This window comes from Colossoma macropomum, unplaced genomic scaffold, assembly GCF_904425465.1.
Source record: "Colossoma macropomum unplaced genomic scaffold, Colossoma_macropomum, whole genome shotgun sequence".
Taxonomy (NCBI): Eukaryota; Metazoa; Chordata; class Actinopteri; order Characiformes; family Serrasalmidae; genus Colossoma; species Colossoma macropomum.
In genome coordinates this window covers 62821037-62842046 of record NW_023494792.1, presented here as the reverse complement: position 1 = coordinate 62842046, position 21010 = coordinate 62821037, and the positions used below count along the sequence as shown (strand labels likewise).

General features: G+C 39.5%; 1 protein-coding gene across 2 annotated transcripts in view; it reads left to right on the top strand.

Moving 5' to 3' along the window:
• grm8a (glutamate receptor, metabotropic 8a) overlaps positions 1 to 21010 on the top strand; it is a 385960-nt gene that overhangs the window by 235924 nt on the left and 129026 nt on the right. For both annotated transcript variants that reach the window (XM_036577775.1, XM_036577776.1), the window contains exons 3-5: positions 4011 to 4146; positions 8558 to 8712; positions 13440 to 13577. In XM_036577775.1, coding sequence (XP_036433668.1) covers positions 4011 to 4146; positions 8558 to 8712; positions 13440 to 13577 — 429 coding nt within the window. The remainder of the gene's footprint in view (positions 1 to 4010; positions 4147 to 8557; positions 8713 to 13439; positions 13578 to 21010) is intronic.

Below are 21010 nucleotides of genomic sequence, written 5' to 3'. Positions count from 1 at the left end.
TAAGTGGACTGTAACCTGGAAAAGGTTCCGTTAGAGGCAGTAGGAGGTCCATCATTCATCCCAGCTCAGGACAGTAATGGTATAATAGAGCCCCCGGGGGAGGACAGTCTGATATTATAGCGTACATCAAATATGATCTACGGCTCTGTCCAACCCAGTATGGCCCGTCAGGCCCTGTTTGTGTAATTTTACTCTATTAAGTTCAGGATAAATCATTTAGACTGGAGCCCCGAAATGACTGAGGAGCTGTTTGAATGATTAAAGCCCCATTTAAACATTTACCGTTTTCACCTGTTCTTACTACAGCGGCTCATCACTGTCTCACTGAGCTCACTCTACCTCTCTCTCTCTCTCTCTCTCTCTCTCTCTCCCCCTCTCTCTCTGTTTCTTAATTCTCTCTCTGTTTCTTATTCCTCTCTCTCTCTCTCTCTCTCTCTCTCTCTCTCTCTCTCTCTCTCTCTCTCTCTCATTCCTCTCTCACTGTTTCTTATTCCTCTCTCTCTCTCTCTCTCTCTCTCTCTCTCTCTCTCTCTCCCTCTCTCTCTGTTTCTTAATTTTCTCTCTCCCTCTCTCTCTCTGTGTTTCTTAATTCTCTCTTTGTTTCTTATCCCCCTCTCTCTCTCTCTCTCTCTCTCTCTCTCTCTCTCTCTCCCTCTCTCTCTGTGTTTCTTAATTCTCTCTCTTTGTGTCTTATTCCTCTCTCTCTCTCTCTCTCTCTCTCTCTCTTTCTGTTTCTTAATTCTCTCTCTCTCTGTCTTTCTTATTCCTCTCTTTCTCTTTCTGTTTCTTATTCCTCTCTTTCTCTTTCTGTTTCTTATTCCTCTCTCTCTCTCTCTCTCTCTCTCTCTCTCTCTCTCTCTCTCTCTCTCTCTCTCTGTCATTCCTCTCTCTCTCTCAAATCAAATCAAATCAAATCAAATCAAATATGCTTTATTGGCATGACAGGATATAAGACCTATGTTGCCAAAGCTGTAAATACATCTTAAATTGAATTATTATTAAAATATAAATGAATAGGAAAAAAAATGAATAGAAAATAAATAGGGGAAAAAAATAAATAAATAAATAAATATGGTAATACATATAAGCATAGAATGAGTATGGACATGCCAAATGTAATAAAATAAAATACAATAAAATAATAATAATAATAATTAAAAATAAATAAATAAATAAAACAAACAAGGTTCATATGAAAAATGTAATACATTTTGAACATCAGGAATTAGAAATATTAATTACATAACTGAAGTGTTATGTTACATTTTCTTCTCTGATCTTGTGGCAGTTCTGAATAAACTGTTCTGCTAAACTTATTGTTTCTACATTTTCTCCCAGTAAAATTTTCATTTTCTCTGAGTCGGTCAGTTTGGGGAAGGAGTCGGTCAGTTTGGGGAAGGAGGGGGTTTTATTAGTAAATTTGGGCAGAAAAGCGTCTCTGATGGTTTTATATTTTGAACATGAAAGAAGGAAGTGATTCTCAGTTTCTATTTCTATGTTTTCTATTCTCAGTCTCTCTCTCATTCCTCTCTCTCTCTGTTTCTTATTCCTCTCTCTCTTCCTCTCTCTCACTCCCCTTACTTTCTCTCTCTTACTCATTCTCCCGCTCTCTCTCTTCTTGCGCTCTGTCTTTCTCTCCTTCTCTCTCTTGCTGTCTTTACTTCTTTACTCTCTCTCTGTCACTTTTTTCTCTTTCTCTTCATTTCTTTTTTCTCTATCTCTTTAAATTTGTTCCCTCTTTCCTGTCCTTTTCCTCCTCTCTCTGTCTTTCTCTTTTAAAGAAACTTTAAAATCTGTGATGAAGCCAAACTCCACGGATCAGTGGAATGTGATCGCATTGCTGGCCTTCAGGGATCCAGAGATAAAAACCCCAGAATCTCACAACTTGTATCCAACTCAGGCTCACCCTAGGCAGCCTTGCTGAGATGCTCACCTGCAGTGTAACTTAGCTAAAATAATACTGACCACTGACGTTCAAACTGTACAGGATTACAGGGCGTTATGCCCCTCTGCAACCACACGACCTTTTATTGCAGTCTTCGGGAAACCAGAGATCACAGCGTTCACTGTCTGATCTTTAAAGCTCTGCAGATCAGTGGAAAGAAGCCAAACTTGACAGATCAGTAAAACATGATGTACCTTTTCAGTGAGCACTGGATGTTTGCTAGTCTTCAGGAAACCGGAATATATACCCTGAAATTTCACTGATTTGTGTCCGACTAAGGTGCACCTTAGGTGGCCTTGCCAAGAGGCCCATCCACAGCGGAGATCCAGAGAGCCAGAGAAATTTAGAATGCCATAACTCAGTGAAAGTAAGAGAAACTGAAATTCAGGCTTTACAGGATTACAGGGCGTTACGGCCCCCCCTCTCCAACCACACACGACTTTTTGTGCAGTCAGAGATAATGACGTTCAATATCTGATATTTAATGCTCTATAGATCAGCAGAGAAATGATAGAACGAAGCCAAACTCCAAAGGTCAGTAGAGCGTGATGCTCTCTTTCCAGTGAGCCCTGGATGGCATTGCTAGTACTTGTATCTGACCTAGGCACACACTAGCCGGCCTTGTTGAGAGTTCCAGAGAAATTTAGAGCATCATAACTCAGCAAAAATGAGAGTAACCAACAACATTACAGGATTACAGGGTGTTAAGCTCTCCCTCCAACCACAACGATTTTTTACTGTAGTCTTCGGGAGACTGGAGGGAATGGCACTCAATATCTAATGTTTGAAGCTCTGTAGATTAGCAGGACAACCTTAGAACACAGCCAAACTCCACAGTAGGGTGTGATGTGCCCTTTCCAACAAGTCCTGGATCACATTGCTAGCCTTCAGGAAACCGAAGCTATGGACCCCAGAATCTTGCAACGTGTATCTGACTTAGGTGCACCCTAGGTGGTCTTGCAGAGATGTTCAAGCGTAGTGGAGGTCCAGAGAGCCAGAGAAATTTAGAGCGCCATAAGTCTGTGAAAATAAGAGTAACCAGCATTTAAACTTGCCCCCTCTCCAACCACAGAAGACTTTCTATAGTGGTGAGAGATAATGACGTTCAGTATCTGATATTTGAAGCTCTGTAGATCAGCTGAGAAATGATAGAATGAAGCCAAACTCCAAAGGTCGAGTGTGATGCACTCTTTCCAATGAGCCCTGGATGGCGTTGCTAGTACTTGTATCCAACTTAGGCGGCCTTGTCGAGGCGCTCTCTGACAGTGGAGGTCCAGAGAGCCAGAGAAATTTAGAGCGCCATAACTCAGCAAAAATAAGATTATCCAATGGTCAGATTTCACAGGATTACAAGGCATTGTGCCCCCTCTCCAACCATGCCTGACTTTTTATTGTAGTCTTCGGGAAACCAGAGATCACAATGGTCATTATCTGTTATCTGAAATCTCGCAAATGTGTATCCGACTTAGGCGCACCCTAGGTGGCCCTGCCGAGATGCTTACCCGTAGTGGAGATCCAGAGAGCCAGGGGAATTCAGAGTGCTATGATTTGGCGAAAGTAAAAGTGACCGATGTTTAAACTTTACAGAATTACAGGGCGTTATGCCCCCTCTCCAACCACACAGGACTTTTATTGTAGTCTTAGGGAACCAGGAGATAATGATGTTCAGCATCTGATCTTTGAAGCTCTGTAGATCGGCCAAGAAATGTAAGAATGAAACCAAACTCTCCAGATCAGTAGAGCGCGAGGTGCCCTTTCCAACAAGCCCTGGATCGCTTTGCTTGCCTTCCGGCAAACCAGAGATACAGACCCTGAAATCTCCAGACATCTATGTAGACGTCAAGATTAAAGTGTCCTCGCCGAGCAGTAAAGTCTGTGCAGCCGCTACTGTATGGTGGCTGATGGTTAATGATGAGCTGGCTGTGTGTGTGATATTCCGTGTTTGTATTTGGTGGAGGTGCTGTAGGCAGTGTGGGAATTGTAGTGTTAATGGTGTAACAAGTGTTGATGTGCGATTTATTACAGTTAATGTAAAACTCTTTCTCTCTCTCTCTCTCTCTCTCAGGTGGGGTGTGCATCGCTCAGTCTCTGAAGATCCCGCGGGAGCCGCGGCCGGGGGAATTCAACAAGATAATCGTGCGTTTGCTGGAGACCCCCAACGCCCGCGCCATCATCATGTTTGCGAATGAAGACGACATCAGGTGCGTTCAATCAAATAAGAGTGCACTGCAGAGCCGAAGGAGTGCAGGTGAAAGGACAAAGAGGGAGAGAGTGGGTGAGAGAGAGAGCGAGAGAGAGAGAATAGCAGGGAGTGCATTAGAGGAGCGATAGGAAGAGATAGAGCGAGTGGAGTAGAAAAAAAAAACAAAACAAAACAAGAGATAACAATTCTGCCTCCATTAATGCTGCACCTCTCTCTCCTTGAGTGCCCTGTCTCCTAGTGGCCATTACTCAAGTCCCCTCTTTATCTAAATGGCCACTTGTATCTCGTCCATGTGAAGGCACGGAGCGAAGTAAAAGCTAGACTAAAGGGCCGAGGACGAAGCAAGGCCTTCCTGTGCCCGCAGCGAGAGGAACGTTCTCATTTCCTCTCTCAGCTCGGGGCCTGTGGAGCTCTGCTGAGCTGCTTATGTAATCCACTCCCTCAGGTAGAGCTGTGCGGAGCTTTGTGAGGTGCTTTAGTGTCTCTGCACACAGAGGGGACCAGAGAGATAAGACGTCTAAGTCTTTAGAGTGATAGAGGAGGTGGGGCGCTTTCGTTCTGCGGAATATATAATCTTTAAAGATGGTGCTGTTTGTGATTGGGGGTGCGTGACATACCAGCTTCTCATATTCACTGTTAATCGGGAAAATGTAATTATTATCATTGGGCCGATTTTGGAATTACAGCCAATAGTTACGGCTGATTATTTTGTGCCGTAAGCTTGTGCATGCACTGATGCACACGTAGTCATGGTAGTGGGCATTTCCATTTATTTCGACTCACTGATATGTGTCCCCTGTGAACCTAATGGACCTGGTACGCTCCTTTACAATGTTCATAATTATATTTTTTGGTCTACTAGAATAGATTTACATACTGCAAATATTCTCCTCATCACTACTTTCCAAAACATGTTTTCAACATGATGGTCAGTCCTTAGTGATTTACTGAGTGTCTATCGGTCAGTTTCACACAGAATGTAGACGGACACACGAATCCACCAGTTCCACACGGTGAGAGGCAGATGACGTGTATCTCAGCCCCTCTTCATAGGCTCATAACTCCGGATGTGAGTCTCGTATGATCTCGAGATAAGACGGAATGGAAAGGGTGACTCTACAGATTCAGGAAGTGTCTGAACTGGATTTCTGTGCTGGATTATCGCAAAAATATTAATAGAAATGTCAAGTAACATCTAATTTGATGCACCAGTGCATCGGCGACCCCAGAGGGTTAAACAAAGCAGTGCTATTGCAGATTTAGAAAATGAAAAAATACAAACTCTGCGCTATAACATGCACACATGGGTCTTAACTATGCTTAAATTATTATAAAGTTCAGAATGTTTTATTGTTATGAACTTCCCACGTTCCTGAACACCATAGGTTTGTATTCTTGAAGCGGATTGTGCTGTTAAATAACTACATAGCTTCAAAGTTTGTAAGATTAATTTTGGACTATCACCGTGTATATGGAGCTGGCACTAAAAGGTTTGTAGTAGGATGTGTTCATTTATTGCTACTTCAGGTGCACTCACATTTTTTGGGATGGTTTGCTTGAATGCAGAAATACAGTGACCGCTACTAGTGATGTGGTGTTGACTTCAAAAGAGTCGATTCTTTGACTCAGAGGCAACTGAGAGTTGGGCTCGATTCTTGGCCAACGACTCTAATGATTTTTCAAACATAACATTGTTGTACGTGTCCCATCTGAGCGCTACAGAGCTGAGTTTTTGATATTGTGGATGTGCAATTTAGGGAATGATTTGAGCAGGAAGGGTTACAAATGATGAGGAATCTGGAAAATGTGCTAACACAGTCCACTACTTACTGACAACTGTGTCACCCGCACGTTTAAAATGCCTGGTTGGATTGTTTTAAAAATTCTACACTCAGTTTGTTTCCACCCTACAATCTCCCACATAGCACAAAGTTTGTCATGGTTGTCCCCAGATGTTCTCGTTGTAAGATCACATCTGGCCGATATCACAGCTTGCAATCGCTTTTTCTAGCCAGCTAGGAGTCTTTCTGTTTTTTTAGGAGTTTTATCCAAACTTCCTTACAGAACACTTCTAGTTCTGAGATATCCTTGGGCCGCCCTGCATGCACAGCATGTTTAAGATCTATACACCGATATTCAGTGATGGATTCTGAGGTATATTTTAAATCATCGTCCTGTTGTAGAAGCCAGCCTTTTTCCAGCTTCAGTTTCTGGACTTGACTGTGTCACATTTCCAGAATTTGCTGATACCCTTACAAAAAAAGTAAACTTAAGCAAAGTTCAAGTATTTTTGCCAAGCATGCTTTTTGTAGTAAGTATACTAATATCCATGTATTAGTAGTATACTTGTGAGTGTACTATTTCAATACTTCCTGGGATAAAATTGGAAGTATACTTGTAATTATTCTTCAGGTGTAAAAGTAGTGAACTTTGAGTACACAACTAGTTTACATTTTGTACTGAAATGATATGTTCTAAGCTGTACTGACTCCACACACCCCGTCTCGTCTCCAGGCTTTTATTTTACTGTTCTGTTTAAAACATTCGGTTATGAAAAGGTACAAATACGAACTTTTCACCTGGAAACACTTATTTAAGGTTCACAATCAGACCTTAAAACCACTGTTGGAGCTTTGAGGGAACATTTACACTGTTTGTACCTTGATGAACGAGAAATGTAACTGCACAGAACCTTTATTCTAACAGTGTAGTGTAAACTAGGCCACAGTCATGTGCTGAAATTCAAGTTGACGCTGACCAGTCATTGATTTCATAATGAATAAAATCACAGGAGAAGTGAATGCTTTGCAACAAGCAACTTTTAAAATCTGACTTTAAAAAACAGTGACGAAGCCAAACTCCACAGGTCAGTAGAGCGTGAAGTGCCCTGTCCAACAAGCCCTGCAACCCCTACTTTGAACTATACTAAAAGTCAACTTATAGGTAAACTGTTAGTTAGCTAGTTATATACTTTCATCCCAGCTTTTTGTTCGTGAAAGTACACTACAAGTACATGCCATAAGTATATACAAGTATACAGTATGTATAAGTACAAGTACAGGCCAGATGTACTTAAACTTTTCTGTACACTTGTCAGTATAAGCCAACTTAAGTATAATTCTGTTAGGTATATCTCTGAAATTAGACTGAAAGCATGCTCACTATTTTTAGTTTGAAAAGTATAATAACACACTTGAATGAACGTCTTTATTGTAAAGGTATTTAGTGGAATCCATTCTTCTATATACCTGTGTAGTGTTTCCTGTTCCACTGGCTGCTACACAACCCCAAAGCATAATAGATCCACCACTAAGAATTAACATGTTGTTCCTTTCATCAGATGCTGCTCTTTTTTTGCTCCAGACATATCTTTGGCGATTGTGGCCAAATAGTTCCTTTATTACTTTATCAGTTCAGAGCACGTTTCCAAAATAGCTCTGGCAAAATGTTGTTTTGCATACCACTACTGTCTTAGCTAAACCTTATTGCAGGTCCTTTGCTGTCATGTGGGGGTTTTGCTTGGCATTTCTGGAGAGCATATGAGCAACTCTAGCCCTCTCCTGCTTTGTAGGCATCAGTAAACTTCATTTTCAGATACTCAGCCAGCTGCTTAGAGGAGCTCGTGGTTGTTAGTGTTACCACAAGGTTTGATTTTATTACACTCTGGAATTGTCATCAACTGACAGTTCCTAATGACAATGCTTAGCCTGCCTGAACATTCCTAACGAATCAATTAAAAGCTTAAAGAGTTCTGAGACTCTGAGGTATCCAAACTTTGGAACGTCACAATTACTGTTCTGTTTTTTCTATAATGAATCAAATTTAAAGTAACTGAGCATTAACATTTTTGAAAAGTTTGCTGTGGTTACTTCTTTTCACTTCAAAAAACAAACAAAGTATGTAATTTGGCCAGAGGTTCCCAAAGGTTTACATACAGCTGCATAAGTGATGAAAGCTTTTTCATGCTGATTTATTTAAGGCCGAAAAATTTTTGAATTTTTGGGAAAAATATCTAATTGCGTTTTTTTAGACTAATATTTTGACTGCGATTTTAACTGCAACAATTTTCTATAAAGTAATGTTCAGACATGTTTTTATTTCCCAAGAATATTCACCTTTTTGGGCTTGAGGCTTGACCTCTGAATGTAGTGAGCCAGACTTCCAGTTAGTTGTGGTTGTGATGTCACAACATATGGATGTTAGGTTGCCTCTGATTGGTCTAACTCATCTACAGGCAGTTCAAAGCTTTGTGTTATAAGGTACATTTCCCCATTTAAAACTTAAGACAACGGTAGTCTACAATTTAAGATTAAGATTAAGACAATTTAAGCTCTTGAGATTTAAAAATTGCAATTTTGATATAAAAATGATAAATCTTTCAGCCTCAGGTATGTCTTTTTCCTCCTCAGGCGAGTCCTGGATGCTGCAAAACGAAGCAACCAGACAGGGCACTTCCTGTGGGTGGGGTCGGACAGCTGGGGCTCCAAAATCTCCCCGGTGATCCAGCAGGAGCAGGTGGCTGAAGGAGCCATCACCATCCTGCCCAAACGAGCTTCAGTGGAAGGTAAGAGGTCTACTAAAGAGGCCGACAGCAGTCCACACTGTTAGTGCTGGAGGAATGGTGATTTCTGCTGTAAATGATGGGAATACAAAGCAGAGTTTATTTTGCTGACAGGTTCGGGTCAGAACACAGCAGGCCGGTTCAGAGTGGACAAATCCACACTCACAAAACCAGGACACAGGACTCAAAACGCTGGCATGCCAGGCAGTGACTGGAAGGCTCAGATTGCAATTTGACATTTCAGTTGGCGACAATATAACAACACCAATCACGGAACACTGGCTAAGGTGGCCCGTAGCCTAGTAGGTGAGGTGAACCGCAACCAGAAGGTCGTGGTTTCAAATCCCAGGACTGAGTATACAATCTAAAAATGATGCGTTAAATAACAACACGCTTACTTGTGTTACCTCTTTCACCACTTTTTGTGTCATATTATTTTCTGTTTTAACACATTCCTTGTTATGAATAACACAAAATGTGTTATTTATAACTGGGCACAGAAATATTTCAACACATTCTGTGTTAAAAGTAGCACAAAATGTGTGTCTCCAACTGAACACAACATATTTCACCCCAAAACACCATTACAACCTACGGCAGAACGCAAATACTGCGAGCTCAAAATGTTCAACTTTTGATCATGTTTCACCTTTTACAAGGTAACCAATCAAAAAAGAGGATGAGCAAGATGAACGAGATGAACAATGGATAGATGAATATTAATTCAGTGGCACTTAACTAAAATTCAAAGTTCTCATGGGTTCATTGGGAAGAATTAAACATGGTGGACATTTTCTCCTCCAAAAAAGAAGTGCTATATGTGCTAGTTTCTGTAGTCTATACGTTTAGGCCCAGTCCCATTTCACCCCTCACCCCTACCACTCAGCCCTACCCCTCTGTTTTGCATGTTCACATCTAGGGGTAGGGTGTCCCTATTCTTGTTGAGATAGAGGGGGAGGGTGAAGTGTTAGAGCTACATGACTCTGCAAATGGAGGTTTTTCAGAGACTCCAAACAGAGAGATATGAGGAAAAAAGAAAAACCGGTAAGATGGAGAACAAGAGACCAAAGAAACCCACAAATATGAGAATTTTCTCTGTGAAAAATCACAATAACCATCATATTATCTTAGTTTAATGTTGTTTCAATGTATTATGGTCCTTTTCTTCATAACAAGCATAAAAATCGCCAGTAGTGCTGACGTCTCTGTAGCTAGCTAAATTTCCTGTTACACCTGAAATGATTCAGCAGTTGCATTCTGACTTCAGCTTCATATCACTGAAGAATTAGGGGGGGTGATAATAAATAATTGCCCCCCTCTTTGAAGGCATATGATCCCTAAATGTAACTAAAGCCCAGCAGTGAGGAGCTGAACTTTACCCTCCTCTGCTGTCACTGCAGACTGGCAGGGTCGCCTACAGAGCAGCGCTGGTAGCTGTTAATGAAGTGATGCTCTTTTTATTTGAGGGTCTCATTTCAGAGGAAGATTTCAGCCACTACCCTGTAACTCAGTTCCAAAAGGGCAAGGTGACCCTCGAAAACAAGGGGTAGGGGTAAAAATAAGAAATGGAGTTGGGCCCAATTGTGATGTGCGATCTGGTGTCAAACTTCTCAGCCATAAAGATCCACTCTGATCCATCTCTGCTTTACAAAACTTGTCACAGTCGCATTCCTAGCTTTTTAGATATGGATTTTTTGCATTTAATTGTCCCGCTGTCTGAACGCAGACTTAAGAACGGCTCATAAATAAGGCTCAGTGCTATTAGTCAGTAACAGAGATTCTACATTATTTGGTCCAAAATGATTAAATATTAATACATTTCTGTTTTTGTTTTCCTTCTTTGTACCAATTCAGAGCTCTAGCCATCCATATCAAATCCTCTTTTTCAGTTTTAACCAATTTTCGATTTCGATTCAGAATTTTACAGCCCTGATGAAAGACCTGACTGGTGCCCTGAGCTGTTTGGGTGCAGACTTTATGTTCTCTTTTGGTCCAGGATGAGCTGAGATCTGGTTGTCACGGCTCTCAGATGTGAAATAAATCCTCACAAAGCAAGGTTTTTGGAAATGCCTTCTCCCTCACTTTGAAGAAAAGACACTGCTGGCTTGAAAAAGTGAACACCTTTGTGTAAGTGTCAAGAGAAATGGAAGGAAAGTAAAGGTAGCAAAGGTCACAGTGTTTCTGCGGCAGTTTATTCTGTTAAAGGTGATTGAGTGATATTTGTATTGAATTCATTGAACAAAACCTTGTTGACCTTGACAGCAGTCATACACGTTTTTCTTAAGTTCAGTAAAGTTCACTTATTTCTTAAATACTGTGACTCGTATGACTCCATCTCTGCCGAATTCTGTAGAAAATGTTGATCCTTGAAATATGTCGTACAGTATTAAACACTCTGAAGGTTCCCCTTTGTTCAGTTCTGTAGGTCAGAGTAAGTTCAGAACCTACAGAGGTTTCATAACAAAGTCCTTTCGACAGAGCTTGACTCAAAGGCTGGCTTTACATGGCGAAACTTTCATGCAACTTTAGTTGCTTGAAACCTACATGAAACCAAATTGTGCTTGAGTTGCATGATATAAAGCATCCTGCAACTCATTTGAAACTCCGCAACGGTCATATGCATGTCAACTTTGTAAAACAAGCTTCATAAAACAACTGTTCAAATTGTTGATTAATGCGCTAAGAAGGATCTGACTGCAGAGCTGCAGAGCCGCCGATCTACAACCGCAGTTTCGCTCCAGCGGTTTCAGGCCGGTGGAACGCATGAGCAGCAGGACAGTGCGTTTGTGCCATGTAAAGAAAATCCGGTAACACTTTCTATGAATGTCACCTTTGTAAGCATCTATAAACGCATTCATAACATGTTATAATGCATGCATAAGACATTATAAACATAGCTATAACTATTTAGAAAAATGCATTATACATTATAGCCACGCTTATTATGCATTATGAATTGTTAACATAATACATTATAAGTACTGATCATAACAGATTATAAGAGCTCATAAGTGGTATTTGTCCGCTCTAAGTAAAGTGAAGCGTACTGTACTAAAGCCTCCTCCAGTGTTCAGAGTGAGGCTTCAAGTTGAAGTATTTACTGAAGGATTTACTGAAACACTAAAACATTCACAGTAAAGCACATTACAGGCTTCAAATGTCAGAGTTTAAACTAGAGCTGCCATCAGTGTTTTACCCAATGTGGGAAAGGTAATGTTCACCACCGTTAGCTTGGTATTTGTCTTTACTTTACGCTCTCCAAGCTGGGACTGACTTCTTTGGCACTGACATTATAACATGTTATTAACACTATTTATAATGCATTATATTAACAATTCATAATGTATAATAAACATGGCTATAAAGTGTAATTCAGTGTAATTCTTTTTTATAAATATGTATAACCATGTTTATAATGCTGTATGAATACATTATAACATGTTATAAATGTGTTTATAGATGCTTACAAAGGTGACATTCATAGAAAGTGTTACCGAAAATCCTTATAGGAAAGTTGAGCGTTACGAGCCCCGTTCATATTTCAGTGGCCAGTCTGCTCATTTATAACGTTTTTGATGTAAACAGTGACTGTTTGTGCTGGTTGTATGTGTAACCGTGCATATCACCATTTAGGAAGGGATATCATTACCAATATACGAATCAACCACTGGTAACCAGTTAAACCATGAACTAAAACACACTACAAAACCATCAGAAACCAACAGAAATGCCTAATTGCTTCTATGGGTTTTTCAGCAGGGATACGTTCCAAAACTAAAGTTTATTTCAGCCTAAAGCCTAATATTATGCTGTGTTTAAGCTGCGTAAGGTAAAGTTTTGTTGCTCCACATGTGATGTAAGTGTACACATAAAGCCCCGTATTAAGGCTAAGTTAATTGAGCCTCTGGTCATAAAAGACGGCAGATGGTTGGATTTTTAAGAAAGATCTTGTTCTGTTATGGTTAAGATCACTAGGTGACACAATTTAAAATTTAATTAAAAAATATATATATATTTGAAAATTGAAAAGTTGAAATTTGTGAGTTACCTGTATTTTCTTATTTTTACTTAATCAAAACAACCGAACTGCAGTTTGATTGATATTACCTGGAATACACAATAAAAACATCATGATTAATGAAAATTCATTAAAATGGACTTATCTGTTTTTCTAAAAATGAACTTTTCAGATATTTTTTGGGTATTTTATACGGGCAGAAGAAATAAAGAACACACTTTCAGGAACGTGTTTTCAAGTCTTTTTATCTTTCCCTTCAAGGTTTCTGTATAAAAGGGAAAACAAGGCAAGCGATCACTCTCTCGACGTTTTTCATAACCAAAATATTTTTTGAAAAAATAAGAATTTGGACTGTCCCAGTACTTATAGAGGGCGATTTATATGAGCACCGTATGCTGAAGTTCTTCTGCTGCTGGGAGGCTTTTCTTGGGAATTAAAAAAGTGAAAGAAAAACAAACCAAAACATTTTTATGAGCTTCACTCAGAGTCACACTGCATGGCATGTTGCCTAAACCCTAATTAACTCAGTAAAGGTGAGCAGTATATCAGAGCGCTGAGCGAGAGCAGCGCACCTAATCGCTCGTAACGACAGTCACTGTCGGATTAATGAAGCTCTTTGGACCTGACCCACACTGATTCCACTCAGTTTATTCAGCCACGTTAGCTGTTATCCTGTGCAGTGAAGTAACCACCCGCTCTCCTCTCTCCACAGCCTTCGACCGCTACTTCCGCAGCCGCTCGCTCTCCAACAACAGGAGGAACGTGTGGTTCGCAGAATTCTGGGAGGAGAACTTCAACTGCAAGCTCGGCATGCATGGCAAAAGGCCCGGCAGCCCTAAAAAGTGCACAGGTAAGACCACTGAGAGACAGAAGCAGCGAAAGCGTTCCCACCGCGCTCGCAGTCTCGCTGCCTCTGAGGTCCTAAAAGGCTTTTACGTCTAAAGAACGTGTGACGAAAAGACAGATGAGGCAAAAGCTTCTTGAACAGAGTCCAGGATGTATGGAATACGCTTCCCGCTCTTGTGAAGTGACAGGTTTTCCGCAAGGCTTTTACATGCATAAGCAAGTTCTGAGAACAATGTGTCGTCTTCTCAAAGCTTTCAGCCGGGGGTTCGGATCACATTAGGACTTCATCACACTCGTCGCCCCCTTTTCTGGTCTTAAGGACCCCTTCAAAATTAGGGGGTATGAAGACATTAGAGAGAATGACTGTAAACCTGTGACACTTCATCAGTGCTACGCCATCCAAAAGCGACAAACAGTGCTGTGCAAAAGAGTTAAAAAGTGAAAGATTGTATCTGGTACTCACCAAATAGTATCAGGTGCTTAGCAAATAGTATCAGGTGCTCACCAAATAGTCTCAGGTGCTTACCACATAGTATCAGGTACACACCAAATACTATTGGGTGCTTACCAAAGAGTATCAGGTGCTTGCATATTGTATTGGGTGCTTACCAAAAAGTTTCAAGTGCTCACAGAGTATTAGGTGCTCACCAAACGGTATGTGGTGCTTACCAAATAGTATCAGGTGCTTGCATATAGTATTGGGTACTCACCAAATAGTATCAGGTGCTCACCAAACGGTATGTGGTGCTTACCAAATAGTATCAGCTGCTTTCTAAATAATTTCAGGTGCTTACCAAATAGTATTAGGTGCTTACCAAATAGTATCTGCTGCTCACCAAAAAGTATTAAGTGTTTACCAGATAGTTTCTGGTACTCACCAAGTAGTACCTGGTGCTTGCATATGGTATTGGGTGCTTACCAAAAAGTATTAGGTGCTTTCTAAATAATTTAAAGTGCTTACCAAATAGTATCAGGTGTTTACCAAAAAGTTTCAGGTGCTCACAGATAATTAGGTGTGCACCAAATAATATGAGGTCCTTACCAAATAGTCCCTTGTGCTTACCAAATAGTATCATGTGCTTACTAAGTAGTATCAGGTGCTTGCATATAGTATTGTGTGCTTACAAAAAAGTATAAGTTGCTTACCAAATAGTATCAGGTGCTCAGCAAATAGTATCTGGTGCCCACCAAATAATATTAGGTGCTTACCAAATAGTATCTGGTACTCACCAAATAGTAGCCAGTGCTTGCAAATAGTATCTAGTGATTCCTAAATAGAATCAGGTGCTTGAATATGGTATTGGGTGCTTGCCAAAAAGTATTAGGTGCTTTCCAAATAATTTCAAGTGCTTACCAAATGGTATCAGGTGCTTACCAAAAAGTTTTAGGTGCTCACAGAGTATTAAGTGTGCACCAAATAGTATTAGGTGCTCACCAAATAGTACCTTGTGCTTACCAAATGGTATCTGGTGCTTATCAAATAGTATCAGGTGCTTACCAAGTAGTATTAGGTGCTTGCATATAGTATTGGGTGCTTACCAAAAAGTAATAGATGCTCATTATATAGTATCTGGTGTTCACAAAATAGTATCTGGTGCTCACCAAATGGTATGCAGTGCTGACTCAATAGTATCAGGTACAAAATCAAAGTAGTATCAGCCAAATAGTATCAGGTGCTTACCAAAATGTTTCAGGTGCACATCAAATAGTACCAGGTGCTTATCAAATAGTATAAAGTGCTTACCAAAAAGTATTAGGTGCTCACCAAACAGTATCTGGTGCTCACCAAAGGCTATCTGGTGCTTACCAAATTACATGTGGTGCAAATAATATCAAGTGTATTTCATTAAAGCGAGCTGAACCGCTGCCCTCATCAACTGTTGGCTGCTTTGGGGGCTCATAGCTAAAACATGCAGGTTAAGGGGCACAGAAGGCCATTGTGTGCAGAGCTGTGGGCCAGTTCTGAATCCCAAAGCAGACTTATATTGTTTTTCAAAGCTTAAAAAAACAGGTACTGCGCTTTGAAGATATTCATTTTTATCAACTGTTATATCTCCTGCTCATTTGAATCCAGGACCCTTAATAAAAGTCTTGGAACCCATGAATCTCTTAAAATGAAAATTCTGAGGGGTCCCTGAAAATAAACTTGTGGTGCTATGCTGTTATTGTTCACCCACAATCAGCTTCTGTCTTTGGTGTTCTTAACTAACTGGAGCTGCAGCACTGCTCTGCCTCAGGGTGGCGCTGTAGCAGACCGGTTCACCCAGTTGGTCCTTCATAGCCTAGAAACTGTAACTCTGCCCGGATTCCTCTGAAACACTTTACAATGAGCTGCAGCAGATCTGTAAATCTGAAAACTCGCCCAGTTTCCCAAGAGTTTGGAGTGAAGAGTGACTGTTCCTCATTTCTCACACTGAAGACAGAAGAGGAGACGAGGAAGATCTCAGTTACTGTGAGGAAGAGCGCAGAACCGCACTAGAACAGAGACTCTACAGAAGAGGAGACGAGGAAGATCTCAGTTACTGTGAGGAAGAGCGCAGAACCGCACTAGAACAGAGACTCTACAGAAGAACAGCTGATAAACAGACATTTACTGACATTGAAGCGTCAGCGGCGCTATGGAGAGAGTTAGCAGCCAACATGGGACTTCTGGATACCAGGGGGGGTTTCAGACACTGATTACCTCGCCACAGGTCAAGAATCTGATTGGACGCCACTCAACTCATTTGCATAAAGCTTGAGTCAGAGTGTATCAGGTCACTTATGTGTCTATATTGTCGTCTCTCGCCACATTTGGATGCACCGGCTGGCCCAGAGTTTTATTACACGCTTCTATAACCTAAGAATAGCTCCTTTAGTTTGCACTGAAGTCCCTGTAGTTACTGAATAATAAGCCTTAGTATGAAATAAACATGGATTGTTAAGGGGTTAAATCATTTTGCATCACCTCACCCTGCAAGTCACGTATATACTGTTTAAAATTTCAGCACCCCTAACTTAAAACACCCTCCCACACTCTTAAAAAAGATGGTTCTTCAAGCGTTCCTTAGTAAAGAAAATGCTTCTGTATAGAACCATGAACACTCAAAGAACCCTTTGCATGGTTAAAAGCCTCTTTGCATCACAAAATGGTTTTTCAGATTGAAGAATGTGCTATAGATGGTTCTATATAGAACCTTGTTGTAAAGGGTTCTGTATAGCACCCAAAAGGATTCTGCTATTGTAATGATGTCAAGCTTTTAACAGCAGAAGAAAGCTTTTTGGTGATATATGGAACCATCTACAGCACCTTCTCCATCAATCTGAAGAACCATTTCACCATGCAAAGAACGCTTAAGTCATGCACATTATTCTTTGGGTGTTCATGGTTATATATAGAACCATTTTCTTTACTCAAGAGCCCTGAAGAACCTATTTTTTAAGTGTGAACATCCCTGGATTCTGCACAATGTGGCACGTGCCGTAACTCCTCCGAGCTGAGAGCTAAAACACTGCATTTTCAGAACGGATCACCAGGAGACGCTCGGTTCCATAGGGTTACAGCTGACTCCAGTGCTGTGGCCTTGTAGCAGTAAAGGGAGCTTTAAAGCTGGAGTCTCTCTCCGTCCTGCGCTGCTCGCCGCTGTTCAGCGCTGTGGAACAGGGGGCCTGAGGGCAGTCAGTAAAAGCAGCAGAGTCAACAGGCCGACGGGGGGCTGCGCTGCACATACAGAGTGAACGAGTGCATCCGTCATGAGTCACTGAGCTAATTTGAGAGCGAAGTGCTCGCAGCATTGACTGTGACACTCAGCGAGGGCAGGGGAGGGGGATTTTATCTACCTGAGCCAGCTTCCGCGCTGCCGGACCCCCAGCCCTGCGAGACAGAGACAATAACTGCTGCGCATCCTCGACCAAAACGAGCCGCGAGATATGGACTCAGACAAACACGACTCAGCTGAAACAATGCAGCCGTGAAAGGGTTTAGCAAACATCAAAGAGCCTTAACGTGTCAGCAGAAAGTGAAAAACAAACAAACAAACAAATAAACAACAGACAAACAAAAAGCAGCATGGAGTCACCAGGTTAGAATCTGTTATACGTTAAAAATGATGTCTTAGTGAGTGAAAGCATCTTAATTGTAGTTAATATATCTAATATTTCTCTAATATAACAAGATTATAACAACATTGTAATGTGTAATATTAGACATTTTGGAAATATTAACCACATTTAAAATGTTTTTACTTGCTAAGATAAGATTTTTTGCAGTGTATACATCTGGCTGAGACACATTCATAGCTTTTGTAAAATAATCAATATTTTTATTGCAATAAGTTATTGCAATAAATGACAACATGGCAGGAAAAAGCATCTTCAATCTGCTAAATATTTCTATTACACTGCAAAATATATATATATATATATACATACATATATATATATATATATATATATATATATATATATATATATGCAAGTAAAAACATGTCAAATGTAGTTAATATATATAATATTTCTCATTATGAGTCTGTTGTAAGAATATTATAAGATTATTCCACCAGTTTCTACACAATTTTACTGTTTTATGTAATTATATGTAGTGTACAGTAACAGATCATTTCTTGTTTTGAGAAATATTGAAGCATTATTTTAAGAAATATTGCTTAAAACAAGTAAAAATGTATAGAAACAGGTGGAATAATCTTATGATATTCTTACAACAGACTCATAATGAGAAACATTAGATGTATGACTGACATTTAAGGTGTTTTCACTTGCTCATATATCATTTTTACGTGTTCTCAGTAATTGTATGTAGTGAAAGTGGCAGATAATTTCTTGTATTGAGAAATAATAAGGAAAGAAATGCTTATCACATGAAGTAATGTTTAAAACAAGCAAGATTATCTGCCAATGGAATAAGACACTTTCACTAGATACAATAACTTAATACAAGTAAAAAGACATAAGAAATGAGTTAAATAATCTTATAATACTCTTACAACAGTCTCATAATGAGACATATTAGACAAATTAACTACATTTATGTTTTTACTTGCTAAGACATCATTTTTGCAGTGTAATTGTTCAATTTAACAACCTGAAAAATGCTTTTTAGAGGCAAATGAAAAATATGATTAATAACAATAATAACAGACAAACAACACTAATAATAACTGTGCATGTGTGAATCATGTGAGTCAGTTTCCTGCCCAGCTTTGACGAATGAGGGCCAGTGAGCTGAGAGCATGTCTGTATGTAATGTGTTCTCTTTTTATATCACAATAAAGCTTCGGCGATAAAAGATTCTGTTTAATCTGAGAGCCTGAAGCCAGAGAATGAGGTGTGTAGGCTTCTGTCAACACAGACGCACCTCATGAGAATATTAATCTGGAAAACCACTTCACCATGCAGAGAACCCTTTAAGCATGCAAAGGGTTCTTTGAGTGTTCATGGTTCTAAATAGAACCACTGTCTTTACTAAAGAACTCGTGAAAAAACATCTTTTTTTAAAGATGCTAAATAATAAATAAATAATAAACTTGATAAATAAATATAAAAAAAGCAAATATCACTACAACAGAATTAAAATCCATTCACTTTGATGAATCTGTGCATAAAAACCTCCTGTTGTAAATGTATATGAGGGGATATGCTGCAAAAATGGTATCTTGTCAAGTGAAATGATCTTAATCTAGTCAATATACATATAATATTTCTCATATTGAGTTGTTAGCTTATTATAAGTTTGTGCAACATTTTTCTACACTTTTTGTGTTTGTTTTTAGTAATGTATTAATTAAAATTAGCATATTGGCAGATAATTTGGCTGGTTCTAAGAAACATTATTGAAACCATCAAAATTATGTGCCAGTGTAGTGAGATGATTTTACTTGATAAAAATACCTAAAGAAAAAGTACACAATGTCTAGAAATAAGCAAAATAATTGCATAATAAGCTTACTACAATCTCAATATGAGAAATATCTCATAGCCAGATTTAAGATAGTTTCACTTGATGAAATGCTACCCTGCAAAAAATATCATCTTGTCAAGTGAAAAGATCTTAAATCTAGTCGATATATCTAATATTTGCCATTTTGAGATGGCTGTGCACTTATTATATGATTATCTAGCTTATTTATAGACATTTTTACCTGTTTTAAGTAATTTTATTAAGTAAAATGATCTCATTATAGTGGCAGATAATTTTGCTGGTTTCAAGCTCATTTCTTACAACAAGCATAATTATCTGCCAATATAGTGAGTAATAAAATGGATATAATTAAGTAAACCTAGCAAAAAATGTTTGGAAATAAGTTAAATAATCATAATAAATTAAGAGGAATATCGGATATATCAACTAGATTTAAGATCATTTTACTTGACAACATGATATTTTTGCTGTGTATGGTCTGTGGGGTCAGACCGTAACAGAAAATGAGAGTGGGCTCTCTCCCCAGACCAGCCGCCTGACCAAACACCGGATACCAATTTAAATCAGAAACTGAAGGTTTATTTAGACTTTCTTAAAAAAGAGGCTGAACTGAATGAGGGTGATGGCTTCAGGGATGAGCGTCTGCCGAAATGACAAACAAAACTACCAATGATTACTAAAAACGAACTAAACCTGAAAGCAAAACGAAACAAAAGTACAAGCTAACCTGCCTCCCTGCTTTAAAACCAGGAGAAAAAGTGACGGAAAACAAATGGCACCCGTCCCCCCCCTCCTCCCGCTCGTGTGCGAAATCGCTATCGGGTCTGAAGGCAGCGCTACGTAATTGGTTACCAGCCAACAGGCAGGGGTGAATCTGATTGGTTAAGCAGAGTTGGAATGAGAGATGTACTATAATGTTTGTGAAATATATAGACCCATGTGTTCATAATTCACGCCACGCTGAAAGCACATTATTACTATTACTTTTATTACTAGTTCGTCTCAAAAACACTGATATAAGCTGGAGCACAGGGTGCATGTTCTACCATAATGTGCCTAAAATTTCAGCAGTTGTGATTTAGGCACGGAGAGCCATCGTTGCTAGAGGTACGTCTTCAGTTCCAACATGTAAACGCAGCATTAGTAGTAAAGAAGCTGCTGTCGCTCATGTTTAATAGCCAGCATTCTTACTAGTTTACTGCATCTTCAATCTAGCAAATCTATACTTACACACATAGATTGACATCCTGTACATCTTCTATTCATGTCTTGTATAATCTGGAAGAATTCTATATCAATATTCTATTTCCTGTGTTCCTGGATCTCGTTTATTATCTACCTCAGACTCAAACTGCACATACGGAAATGTGTACAACAGTTTTATTTCATAACTTATTACTGTACAACTGTAGATTGGAAAGTGCAATACTAGTGTATATTATATATCTATGTATATATGTGTATATATTTAGAGTCAGTGTATATATATTTCTTGTTTCTTATATATATTTTTTGTATTT